The 12,362-nt window shown below is 40.2% G+C and overlaps 1 protein-coding gene across 4 annotated transcripts in view; it reads left to right on the top strand.

The window, feature by feature from the left end:
• Positions 1-7,382, top strand: part of sulf1 (sulfatase 1) — a 40,125-nt gene extending 32,743 nt beyond the window's left edge. Inside the window, exons 15-20 of one of the 4 annotated variants that reach the window (XM_058376714.1) lie at positions 1,538-1,710; positions 1,806-1,948; positions 2,775-2,898; positions 4,345-4,378; positions 5,107-5,160; positions 5,779-5,960. In XM_058376714.1, coding sequence (XP_058232697.1) covers positions 1,538-1,710; positions 1,806-1,948; positions 2,775-2,898; positions 4,345-4,378; positions 5,107-5,160; positions 5,779-5,812 — 562 coding nt within the window. In that variant the 3' untranslated portion in view covers positions 5,813-5,960. Of the gene's footprint in view, positions 1-1,537; positions 1,711-1,805; positions 1,949-2,774; positions 2,899-4,344; positions 4,379-5,106; positions 5,161-5,735 lie in introns of all 4 variants that reach the window. The other 3 variants (XM_058376715.1, XM_058376716.1, XM_058376713.1) reach the window with 3 other exon arrangements.
• The last annotated feature ends 4,980 nt before the right edge of the window (positions 7,383-12,362 follow it).

Raw genomic sequence — 12,362 nt, 5'->3', positions numbered from 1 at the left:
TTATGCCCTTAACGTCACTAGACAGCACTTTTCCTCAGAATATACGTATTTAGGAGTCTTTCAAAAAGCCTTATCAAGGGAAATCCTGGAGTTCTTACTGAGAATTCAAGTGAAGGACCTCATGAAGCTGTTGCTGTGGACACAGCCGAAATACTGTCAGATTCTATTGTTGTATTTTAATTATAAGCTAAAAATAGCTTTAGCTGCAATATTTTATTTAACATGCTTAGGTAGTGTTGTAGTTAATGTCACTCTGTAGCTTCTGACTCTTTTGAACTCTCTGCTTCTCACCTCAGAGTGATCACTATTACAAATCTAGTCTAAATGTCTTTTATTTGGATGTGAAATGTGTTTAAATAGCTTTCGTTTGATTTATATCAGCTACTCCGGTTTATTTAGAGTTCAGACTTTTCCCACTCGAAGCTCAGAACCTGGACATAAATGCAGCATGAGCTAGCCAACATTACTGCTAGTTCATATTAGTCAGTCACTTGGCTAATTCGAGCCCGCTAGCAATCCTACTAGTTGGCTAAATGTAATTATCTAGCTCAGTTACACTGCTAGCTGATTTGCCTATTGTTAGCTAGCTGACTAACATTATAATGTGTGATCAAAGCAGGAAAATCTAAAGATATGTTAATGTTTGTTAATATTTATAAGGTGGTGAGCATATGATTTTAGCACAAATGATGATAAATAGCAGAGGCATGATAGCACCATGTGACACTGGGTCCAAAACTGAATGAACTAAACGATTACAGTATCTCAGAACGTGTAAAGATAAACTTATATACTACTCTAGATTGTGTACAAACATTTTTAACAGATTTCCTTTTAGCTAGTGTTTAAAATTTCAGTAAAGGTCTGCTGTCATTTGGATTGTCTAGATTAGTAAATATTTTTAATGTACAGTGAGGATTTTTTCCATTCGAAACGCAGATCATGACGACGACCACAACGACGAATTGCTAAACGTTTCGAAATATTTTAGCTCTTTGGTGTCATCTAGTGGCCGTCACTTTTAATCCTATAGCTGTACATGAGATGAATGAGTATCGTTCACATACAGGCAAAAAAAATCACAGTTTACTTGGATGAACGTGATTTTTTTGTTGTTTTTTTGGTTTCTTTGTTCACTTCCATATGACTTTGAGACAGGGAAGCTAATTTTGTGCTATGGCAGTTGAAATTCTTGACAAACTTTGTAAAATCTCCACGGGTCATAGAAATCTAAATGATTGAAAATGTTTAAGCAGAACGTCTTTCTTTTCCTTTAAATAAGAAATGTTGGAGCTTTGTGCTACACGATAGCTAACTACTCATAGTTTATGATTAAGCTAGTCATCGTTTTAACATTTTCAACTAAAACAGCTGTGCTTGATTTGATGAGCTGAAACGGAGATCTACACAATAAGTGACATCACGGGTGACGTCAAATGGCAGTGACTGGTTAAGAGAAACATCCCAGACACAGATACACCATGATTTAAGAGACATTCACGACGGTAAAGATCTCGATGTCGTGTGTGTTCTGCAGAGAAACTGTGCAGGAGGTGGACAGCAAGGTTCAGCTCTATAACGAGATCCGCCGAAAGAAGAAAGAGAGGAAGGAGAGGAAGAGGCAAAGGAAGGGAGACGACTGCAGCCTGCCTGGCCTCACCTGCTTCACTCACAACAATGACCACTGGCAGACCGCCCCCTTCTGGAACTGTACGGAAAGAACACCATCATTTAATGCTTTTTAATAGTCGAGTTTTCTTTCAGTGCACCATGTTTTAATCAAAATTTGGGTTTTATTTGTACAGTGGGAGGTTTCTGTGCCTGCACCAGCTCCAATAACAACACATACTGGTGTCTGAGGACCATAAATGAGACCCACAACACACTCTTCTGCGAGTTTGCAACTGGATTCCTCGAGTACTTCGATCTGAACAGCGACCCTTATCAGGTGAGTCAGTGACGGCGATCGCCGAATTCTAACATCGACATATTTTACAAAATGTATAAATACGGTCTTATTTAATTTTCACCATTAAAAACAATTTAAAAAATCTAGTCTTTTTTATTTTATTTTTTTTTACTGTGAAAGCCTTGTATTGAAATATGATTTCTTTATAATTTAATCAAGAAAATACAATGCACCATTTTTAGTAACACATCCCCAACAGTAAACAACACTGAGACAAATTCCAGCGGAATAACCTTCTTAAGACGAATAGGAATGAACGTGTACAATTGATTTTACATAAATAATGATTCTTATTGTCTTCGAGAAGTGATTATATACCAGGAAACAAATTTTTTCAGCTATATATATATATCACATGGTGTCATTGAGAAGTGGGTGGAGCGTTTTCAAATAACTTTGTGGTTGTGAGTGGACAAAATAACAGAAACATTCGTCTAGGTCTAGGTTCGGGAGCCAAGAGAACAGAATTCACTGTAGGAGGGACCGTGTCCTCTTTCCTCCTGTCCTTCACAGTCACACCAGCCAAATCACTGGCATATGTGAGCTTATGTATGTGGAAGAGGTCAGATTAGCTCTTTTCTTTAAGTGTGTTACGCTGCACAGATTGAAAAGAGAGAGTTTACTCATGTCTCAGCTCAGAAGAAGCCTTCATCTTGTGCAGTTGATTTCTGTTGTATGATAGCAGAGAGCTGGCTGGTGGGTGAAAACTATTGAATAATATCCCAAACCACATATCTACCATGTAGGATGTAAAAAACAGAACATATATGTTTTAATATAAACATGATTGCTCATGTGTTTGCAGTTGAGCAATGCGGTTTACACGGTGGATCGAGACGTCCTGAACCAGCTCCACCTGCAGCTGATGGACTTGAGGAGCTGCCAGGGTCATAAGCAGTGCAACCCCAGAGCCAAAAGCACAGACACAGGTACCACACCAGTCCATTTCAGTCTCCACTTTAAAAACATGCTGGACCGTTCACATGAAGATCTTTTGAATAAACATCACAATCATATTTGACACGTTTTGTTGATGTTGTTCATCATTTCTGTGTGTTGCATGATGCATGACATCCTGACCATGTATCTGTATGTAGTATCTGTCTGGGTTCTGACTCCATGTTCTTCTTCTTCTTCCCACCTGAACACATCCTTTCTTAATCATTCCCATGTTATTCCCTCAGGAAGCAGAGCGCCGATGATGTTTTACACTTGTCTCTTTTTCCAGCTCTACAGCCAGCGGTCGTATCAGGAGTCAAATAATCACCTTGACCTTTTCATTTCTTTCTTCAAAATTCATAAATGTGCACGGAGTATATTTATAAAGATCTCTACCTTTCCTTGTACTGTATTCATTCTCAAGAGTGGAATTGACGTTTTGCTGCGTCAGGGGAAATATATTTGTGTATATTACAATATAATATATATCCTATGTAAATCCTCCCTATTTTTCAAGACTATTTTGGAATCTTATTTATATCACTACCAAACATTTCAGTGAGCTACAACCTAATACACTGGAATTCAATTAAACTAATTTGGGTGTTTATCTATGGGGCTGGCTGATACATCATTGGGTATCCAAGCAACACAAAGATCTCCGATAAAATTTCTCTTCAGAAAGAGTGGTGCTGTTATGAGAAAATAATCAACACCACCCCAAAAAGTGTTGCATTCCTCCATACCACAGTATATTTTTTAACATGTAATGACTTTCTCTGACGGTTGTACTCGTGTCCACACACGTGCATTAAAGACAGTTTGGGCTGAATGTGTGTGGTGGTGATTGCGTTAAGATCCAAGACACATGGTTAATAAATATCTTCTGACCAATCAGTATCACAGATTCAACAGCACTGTGGTATAAAGCGAATATAGAAATGATTTCGAGAGATGTCTGGTGTCTAGAGCAATGGAAGTCTGTTTCAGCCCCCCCCCCCCAAAAAAACGTTATGAATTTGTAAATATCTGCCTCTAGTTTTGGAGCAGTTTTACAGAGAGCTACTGATGTCCTCAGGACACGGTGTGAAATTTATTTAAACACGAGATTTCATGGCCTAACAAGGTTACCTTATGACGTTTCTCAGTGTGAAGTTAAATTAGTAAATTTAGTTGATGTTAAATTGCGTCGGGCAGGACTGGAAAATGGTGTGAAGTCTGTTTATCACATTTTCTTACATTATAAATGTATAAAGACAATCTTTTTCTCCAGTTCAGTCTCTCGCTGTGTCTTCTCTCTAACAGGGTTTCTCTTTAAGGCTTCATTGCTGTGCATGATTATACAGAACTACAGTGTCTCTAATCTTTTTCTCTCCCCCCCCCCCCAATCCATGATTGACACATTAACATTTGATTGCTCTTATTTTCCTGATCAGGGAGTAAAGATGGAGGAAGCTATGATCCACACAGGTATCCACCTTTTTTTGATTTCATCCATGCTTTGTTTTCCCATATAACTGCATGGGCCAGCTCATTTCCACTAATCCACTAGGACGCATCGAGCTGAACGTGTGTGTGTGTGTGTGTGCATGCTGGGGGTGTTGTGCTAATAACATTCATTCAAGCGGTTAATTCCGACAGCACTCGGTTCGTAAATCAGCAATGAGATAATCAGCCGTAAATCGATATGAAGATACTGAAGATATCAGCTCAAACATTTTCTATTCAAACCTTTTTGTAAGAAACATTGAAGCTCAGTCGAGAGTTGAACCTCGTCACTGAAGCCCTTCTCGATAGCTTGACTTTTTATAGCTCGTATCTTCACGCAGCAAAATTTAAGGGGACACAGTAGGTTAGGTTCATAAGTTCAGTTTCTGCTCTTAGCCCCCGGTATGTTTTAAGTATTAAAAACATTTCTATGCGTCATGATGGAAACAATATAAATATACGCGAATCATTTGCCTTTAGAATTTAATTATATGCCTTAATGTTATGTTGTTCCTTCAGTGACAAGTATAAAAGGATATAACCTTGTTTTTATTCTCTTAAATATCACTCTACCTAAAGAAATTATTACACCCCTTCTGTATTTCTATATAGGTCCCTCTGTCTCTCACGATTCTATTTGTTTTCACTTTTTTAAAATAAATTTCCTGCACTTGACCCGCCCATCTTTTTTGGCTTTACCGGCTTACCAGGCAACAGCAGCACCGAAAGTGGTCAAAGTTGAGGAGGCCAAGCCTTTCATTCCTGTGAGTCTGAGTGTCTCTCTCCATGCTCATCTCACCTTAGTCGTCCATACCATTGAATACCAGAGCCTCGATACAGTTCAGTGCTGATACGGTGTGGCTTTGTTGCTGCTTGTCCAGCTGTACTGCCTGATCTGCTTTGGGAATGCTTGCTCCATCATCCAAGGCCTTGCACCTTTCCCCTAATACACTGACTTCCATTTCCTTGCATTCTTCTGTGTGTATTTGTGTGGGGACTTTTCCCCTTTTTTCTTTCTTTCATTCCAGGTTACCTGGACTTTTCAAGATTTAAAAAAAGCATTTTGTTGTGTTTTTGACCATTTCTTAATTTGTAGGGATTTTTTTTTTTTCCATCTGTGCATTCAGGTCATTGAGAACTTCTGGTTATCTGCTTTGTTGCCTTTCAGTGCTTACTGCTTTAGATAGTAGTGGCTTGTATGTAAAGTGTTTGCCATCGTTGTTATTTCTGCACCGATTTATTCGCTCCATTCTAATTAATTTTTTGAGGCCATGCATGGCTGCATGTTTTTTAGACACCATCCAAACTTGTGCTCCAAAGAGCTTCTTCTCTTCCTCAGACTTGGCTGACCGTGTCACCCTGTTCTCCTTCCCTCCCTCCAGCACACAGCCTGCATGGGACGGGCGCCGAGCTTAAGCTGCCCAACTTCACTGAGGACGCCAACTGGCAAGGACTGGCACAACTGTACAGCGTGAACGAGAGTCTGTTTGAGCACAGACACGACTACAGTCCCAGCCTGGAAGACTGGGCCAACTTTGCGAAGGATGTAGATAGTATGTTTGCACTGCTGAGCAATTTAAAGAAACTGAACCGAACTGAGAAGCTGGAACCATGGGCAGACCTGGGGTCAGGGGCTGGTGGTCTGGAGGAAGCCAGCGGAGCAGGAGTCGCTGAGCAAGTAGAGTGGCGAATGGTGCCCACTTCAGGACCTCTAAAACCTACCCCCATGACCCCTTTGACTCCTCCTCAGTGGACCCGTCAATCAGCCAATGAGCTCCCAGACGGACTTCCTACTAAACCTTCGAAACATCGGGAAAACCTGCAGCCTCAGAACCTGCAGAACGAGCTGGATCAAGATGACTTGAGCTTCAGTGGGAACGGACTCACCGAGCTGGAAACGCGCCACGATTTTCTGTTCAGCAGCTCTGCCCTGGAAGCGGCGCGAGATCTCAGCAGAGCGCGAGGAGAAAAAGGAGGACGTCTCGCAGAAAAAGAGGATGAGGAGGACATCTTTGAGGCCCAGATCTACCTACCAGCCAGACTTCCATCCCAAGCAGAGGAGACTGCTCCATCCCAACGTCCACTCCGAAATCTCCAAACACTCCATGCCCACGAGCCCCATGACTCTCTGGATTCAGAAGGCAGTGGTCTGCCAGTTTCCCCTTCCAGCACATTGCTCTGACAAAAAAAAAAAGACCCAAAGCCATTTATCCTCAGAGACACTAAGTGCTGGACCTTAGAGATTGGGCTAAATATTGTATTATAAACTGTAATTTTATTGTTTTAATTTTTTTTTTTTTTTTTTTTTTTTTTTGTGCTTTCATTTATTAGAAATCAGTGTTATGTATTTTGTAAGACATACCTATATATATATATTTAGAGATCAAGAGCCTTAATGCAACATAATGTTGGGTTTCTGTACATTTCTAGTGGAGAACACCAACAGAGCTGTAATGTATTTTTGTAAAGGATCCTCAAGTTGGTGAAACCATTGCACTCAGACATCCAAGAACCACAAAAAACAGTTGTGAAAGGTTTAATGCACTTTCTCCAACACTGACCACCTTAACAGTACACAGAGGACACCAGGCTTTAGCCTGAGAGCAACCAGAAAGAATCTGCAACGTTATCTATAATATATCTCTAAAATTCCTGGAAGAGAAGGTTAGGAGGAGGGTTACAGTTCTAATGTCCATTTTTTTCCCCTTATTTTTTTTCCCCCACACGGTTCAGATTTTTATGCATTCAGTGTCTTGTTTTTTAAAAGAAGGTGTGTTTTCTGTTTAATTGCACAACACATGTAGGTTTACAGTATTACTCTCTGCTTGAGCACGTTTTTAGTCACGTCACCGAGAGATTTTATGGTGAAAAATGGGTTTGTTTCATTCTGTAGCTGTAATTACTTTATATATAATACATGCATGCATGCACACACACACACACACACACACACACACACACACATATACATACATACATACATACACACACACACACACACACACACACACACCAGCACTCTTACAAGAGTCTCTGAACCAGCAGTTCATCAGCCTGGAATATTCACAGATGAGAGGAAACTGTAGCCATCGTGAACCTGATCTCTGTGCCTGTACTCGTCCTCTCTCTCTCTCTCTCTCTCTCTCTCTCTCTCTCTCTCTCTCTCTCTCTCTCTCTCTCTCCCTCCCCCCCTCTTTTTTATTTTTATTTTTTATTTTTAAGAAACAGAATAATTTCATGTCTGAAGTAAAATATGTTGATCTCTGGACTGATTTTACTAAAATGCATAAAATGCTGTTTTGTTTTTTTGTTTTTTAATCCATTGGAGGAAACAATTCTGGCTTCTGGAAAGCCAAGAAGCTGTTATGAAATAAACCTTATCGTCAAATAGATTTTATTTTTTATTTTAATTTTTTTTTTTTTTAGTGTTAAAATGAAACATCTTTCCATCTGCTTAGTAAACACAGTGGAGATTATAAACACTTTGTGGGCTTTTACCGCAACGATGATCCTCTCTAAGGCACTGAGTTTCTTTCCTTTCTGGAACTTGGAGGCTATTTATAGGATAAGAAATGAAGAAGCCAGTATCCATAGTTCTTGCAGGAATCTGCTGATATAATCAGTGTCTTTCTTGGCCTGAATATTTTTCTGTTCCCTGAGACGGGGTGATTAAAAATCTATAAGTATTTTAGACACATAATAATGAGAGGAAAGTGGTCTGATCAGAAGGTTGTGAGTTTGAATCCCAGGATCTCCACACTGCCGTTGCAGGGCCTTTGAGCGATGCAGTTCAACCTCAATTACTCAGCTGTAGAAATGAGATCAATCTAAGTCGCTCAGGATGAGGGTGTCGCAAATAATACACATAGACAACACTAGAAGAAACTGGTCACTATTTTACAAAAGTTGGTGTCAAATCAACTTTCTTTTATTTTCTTACGTTTTGTGGACAGTGATGAACGATTTTCAGTAGCTTTCTATCGAGACTTCATGTACCTTCGTCTAAGGCTAAATCTCTGCCAGTTCATTATTCTCCAGAACTGACTCTTTATCCATTTTTATGGAGTTTATTTGTAAAACCCTAAGATCTTTCATTTGGGAATCTTTAACTAGGGCTTGAGGCAGGCTGTGGATTACGGAATAAAGGACAGAACGATTGCAGATCTAAACTGTATGACTTGGAGGTCCATTGCTCCAAATTTCTTAACCATAAAGGAAGCACAGTGTGTCTTGGGGAACAGAGTATTAATCATGTGAGTAGTAGTTTAGGGAAGCAGGTGCTTATTGCTTGGAATAAGCGTTTCTCAAGCTCGCTGTGTGAAGAAAATAAAATGACTTGTCCATATTTGTGTTGTGACTCTTACATCAAGATGAATGAAATGCCAGCGAGTGCTTTATTATTCCTTACTTACAGGCCAAGGATATTGTTAGGTGTGGGAGCAGTGCTGTAACTCGACTCAGCTGTGTGCAGAAGTTTACATCACCCGTTGTTTCTGAAGGAGGAAAAAAAAAAAAAAAAAAGTCTGTGGATTTGGCAGACGCTCTTATCCAGACAGACTTACAAGAGTGCTTTGAAATCTCTGTCAATGAATACATTAACACTGTTTCAGTAGGTCACAGACTGCGTGGTGCAGTGTGAGGAGTAATAAGAGCTTTGAGGTAAGATGGAGCTGGTCCATTCTTGGCTTTGTAGGAAAGTGTCAGTGTTTTGAAGCTGATGCAGCTACCGGAAGCCAGTGGAGAGAAACACAGCAGTGGGGTGGTGTGGGAGAACTTAGGCAGGTTGAAAACAACTTGCACAGCTGCATTTTGGATCAACTGCGGTGAATGAATTGCATTCAGAGGTAGACTGCCAGTAGAGAGCTGTATAGTCCAGTCTCGAAATGGACAGAGACTGAACAAGCACCTGAGTAGCCTGTGTGGATAAAAATGGCCGAATCCTTCTGATGTTGTACAGAAGAAACCGACATGAGCGTGTGACGTTAGTAACATGGGAAGAAAAGGACAGTTGATTGTCCATGGTTACCCCAAGGTTGGGAGCAGTGGCTGAAGGGGAGATCATGGAGTTGTTCAAAGACAATGCAAGATCCTGGGGATGACCAGCAGTTCGATTTTGCTGGGATCGTGTTTTAGCTGATGAGCCGACATCCATGATGAAATGTCCGCCAGACACGCTGAGATCCTAGCAGAAGCCATGGTATCTGAGGGAGGGAAGGAGAAGATAAGCTGTCAGCATAGCAGTGGTACGAGAACCCATGTGAGGATGCAGCAATCCAAAAAAAAATGATTTTGTGTTAGAGTTGCCACGAGATCTAAAGGCTGCTCACAGGTTAGGAAAAATGCTCGAGATGTTACACCAGCAAAAAAAAAATGCATAGAATGTATTAGCGAAGATTTAGAAATGGATACACAATTAACATAAGACATTTATCCATTTTTCTTGTGTGGACCTTGACTATCTGTTTCTATCAGTTCTAGCAAGAATAAATAATCTGTTTATCATCTAAGCACTTTTCGTTTGAGTTCCTGTATATATTTGTGTGAATATCCCTTTGGTTAGAGAAAAAAAAAAAACCCTGATGTCTCTGCCTGGACAGTGAATAAAAACATGATAAAGTGCCCTCTCGGGTGTCTTTTATGAGCTCTGATGTCCTAATGGTGGAGAAAATGGAATTCAGTGCCCTAGAGGCTTTCCTACCTGCAAGAAAATGAGTTAATGTGCCCTCTAGGGTACCTCTGAAGATGAAAAAATATGAGTTAATGCCCTCCAGGAACCCTGCCCAGTGCACTTCATGTATGATGTGTCATTTGAATTGTTTTGGGGTCCCCCCCGTAAGTAAACATTACAAGATGCATCATTATTAAAATATGCCATAAAATATACACATTTAAGTGGATCATTAATGAATCATGACTCACGAATCACTAAAGGTTGTTTAAGTGGCAGGTTCTCAAAGTGAGTATCGGAAATCGTAACTGCAGTGTTATTAAAGTTGTAATATTTATTACTCCGATTATATCTGTGACGGACTGGCGTCCTGTGCGGTGTGTGTGCTCCGCTTCATTCCTGGTGTTTCTGGGATAGACTCCAGATTAAGTGATAAGATGATTTAATTGATCCCCATTGTGTGAGTTTAAGCCAAACCTCAAAAATAAATAATGTCTACTTGAACTCTATCTCTTAATTTAAGAAATCTGAACCTGACCATCAGCCGAGTTGTGATCCTTTCATTTAAGAAGAAGAAGAAGCCTTTATTATTACCACACACTGATCAGGTATAACATTCTGAGCAGTGAGAGGTGACGTGAGTAACACTGATGATCTCCTCATCATGGCACCTGTTAGTGGGTGGGATATATTAGGCAGCAAGTGAACATTTTGTCCTTAATGTTGATGTTAGAAGCAGGAAAAATGGACAAGAGCAAGGATTTGAGCGAGTTCGATGAAGAGCCAAATTGTGATGGCTAGACCACTGGATCCGAGCATCTCCAAAACTGCAGCTCTTGTGGAGGTGTTCCCGGTCTGCAGTGGTCCAACTGATCAACAATCCAGAGCCTTAACTATTTGAGCTACCACCACAATTTCATATTGTAGCAGCCTTCATATTCAACTTGTATGCTTTATAGTATTGTAAAGAGCAAAACAAAGCATTAAAAACAGGAAGTATAAAATAAACTATGCATAAGCAAGACAGTATGGAAAATAAATTGTGTAATTAAACATAAAAATGAAACAGCAAATAATATACGGATCTTGGTGACTATATTATAAGACAATCTAATCTAAAATAAGATAAACAAGCTAGAGTTAATGGCTGTGCTCAAGGGTCCAACAGAGCAAACGATTATAAAGCATTCAACTCCGTAAAACCAGGTAAGTGACCGTACCACCAGATGGCGCTGTTGGGTCAGAAATAGAGTTCGGTGGCTGCTGGAATTAAGTTGTCTTTATTTGTCTCACAGACATTACTGCACAGTGAAATTCTTTCTTCACATATCCCATCCTTAGGGGTTGTGGTCAGAGCGCAGGGTCAGCCATGATGCAGTGCCCCTGCAGTAGGCTGGATTGGAGGCCTTGCTCAAATAATATTTCCTAATCAGAAGTAGTGTAGGTGATGTTAACTAAAGCCGTCTGATTAGCCTGGGAAGTGTAATGCGCGAGTAGTTCACCCACAAACCACTCAGCTCTTTCCTCCAGCATATTGTAATTGAAATAAAATGATGATTACAGAGTTAAACTGAGATCCATCAGCTGCAACTAGAGGCTGTTTAATCTATAGTGGGTGTGTGGCCAAGGCAGTGACCGGATGTGAACCCGAGCGAGCTGCATTTCACTTGCAGGAGACAGGACTGAGAGCAAAAAGACCTGAAGCAAGCAAGATGTGAAAGCGACTACATTTCATTAAGGGAAAAAGCTAGAGCGATTATAGAACATGGACGACGACTTCACTGATTGAAGAAGATATTTAATAGCCTAATGAATATGTCAGTTTTATTTATTCATTCATTCATTCATTCATTCAATCGTGCAGTTACAGGTCAAGAGCTCCAGTTACTAAACATTAGAATAGAAAAATAAAAGTTCCAGAAGATGCCTTGTAGATGAGGGCAATCACAAGCACATGGCCAGACTGGCCGAGCTGACAGGAAGGCTGCGGTAAACAAAAATAACCACTCCCGTGACCACTCTTTACAACCGTGGTGAGCAGAAGAGCATCTCAAAAAGCGTTGATGTGAAACCGTGAGTCGGATGTTCTCATCAGAGGACTCCACTCCTGTGAGCCTCAAATGACACGTGACCTGCATTTTAAAGATGTGTTAATTTTTTAATATAAGTGAGGTTTTTTTAAGAAAAAAAACCCTACTTAATAATAAATCTCAGATAAATGACAGTTATGAGCGGTGTTTCATGTGATCGATGTGTCTGTCTTGGGTGCAAACACTGTACATGGACATAAGAGATCAT

This window comes from Hemibagrus wyckioides, linkage group LG23 (genome assembly GCF_019097595.1).
Source record: "Hemibagrus wyckioides isolate EC202008001 linkage group LG23, SWU_Hwy_1.0, whole genome shotgun sequence".
Taxonomy (NCBI): Eukaryota; Metazoa; Chordata; class Actinopteri; order Siluriformes; family Bagridae; genus Hemibagrus; species Hemibagrus wyckioides.
This window is presented reverse-complemented; position numbering and strand designations above follow the sequence as displayed.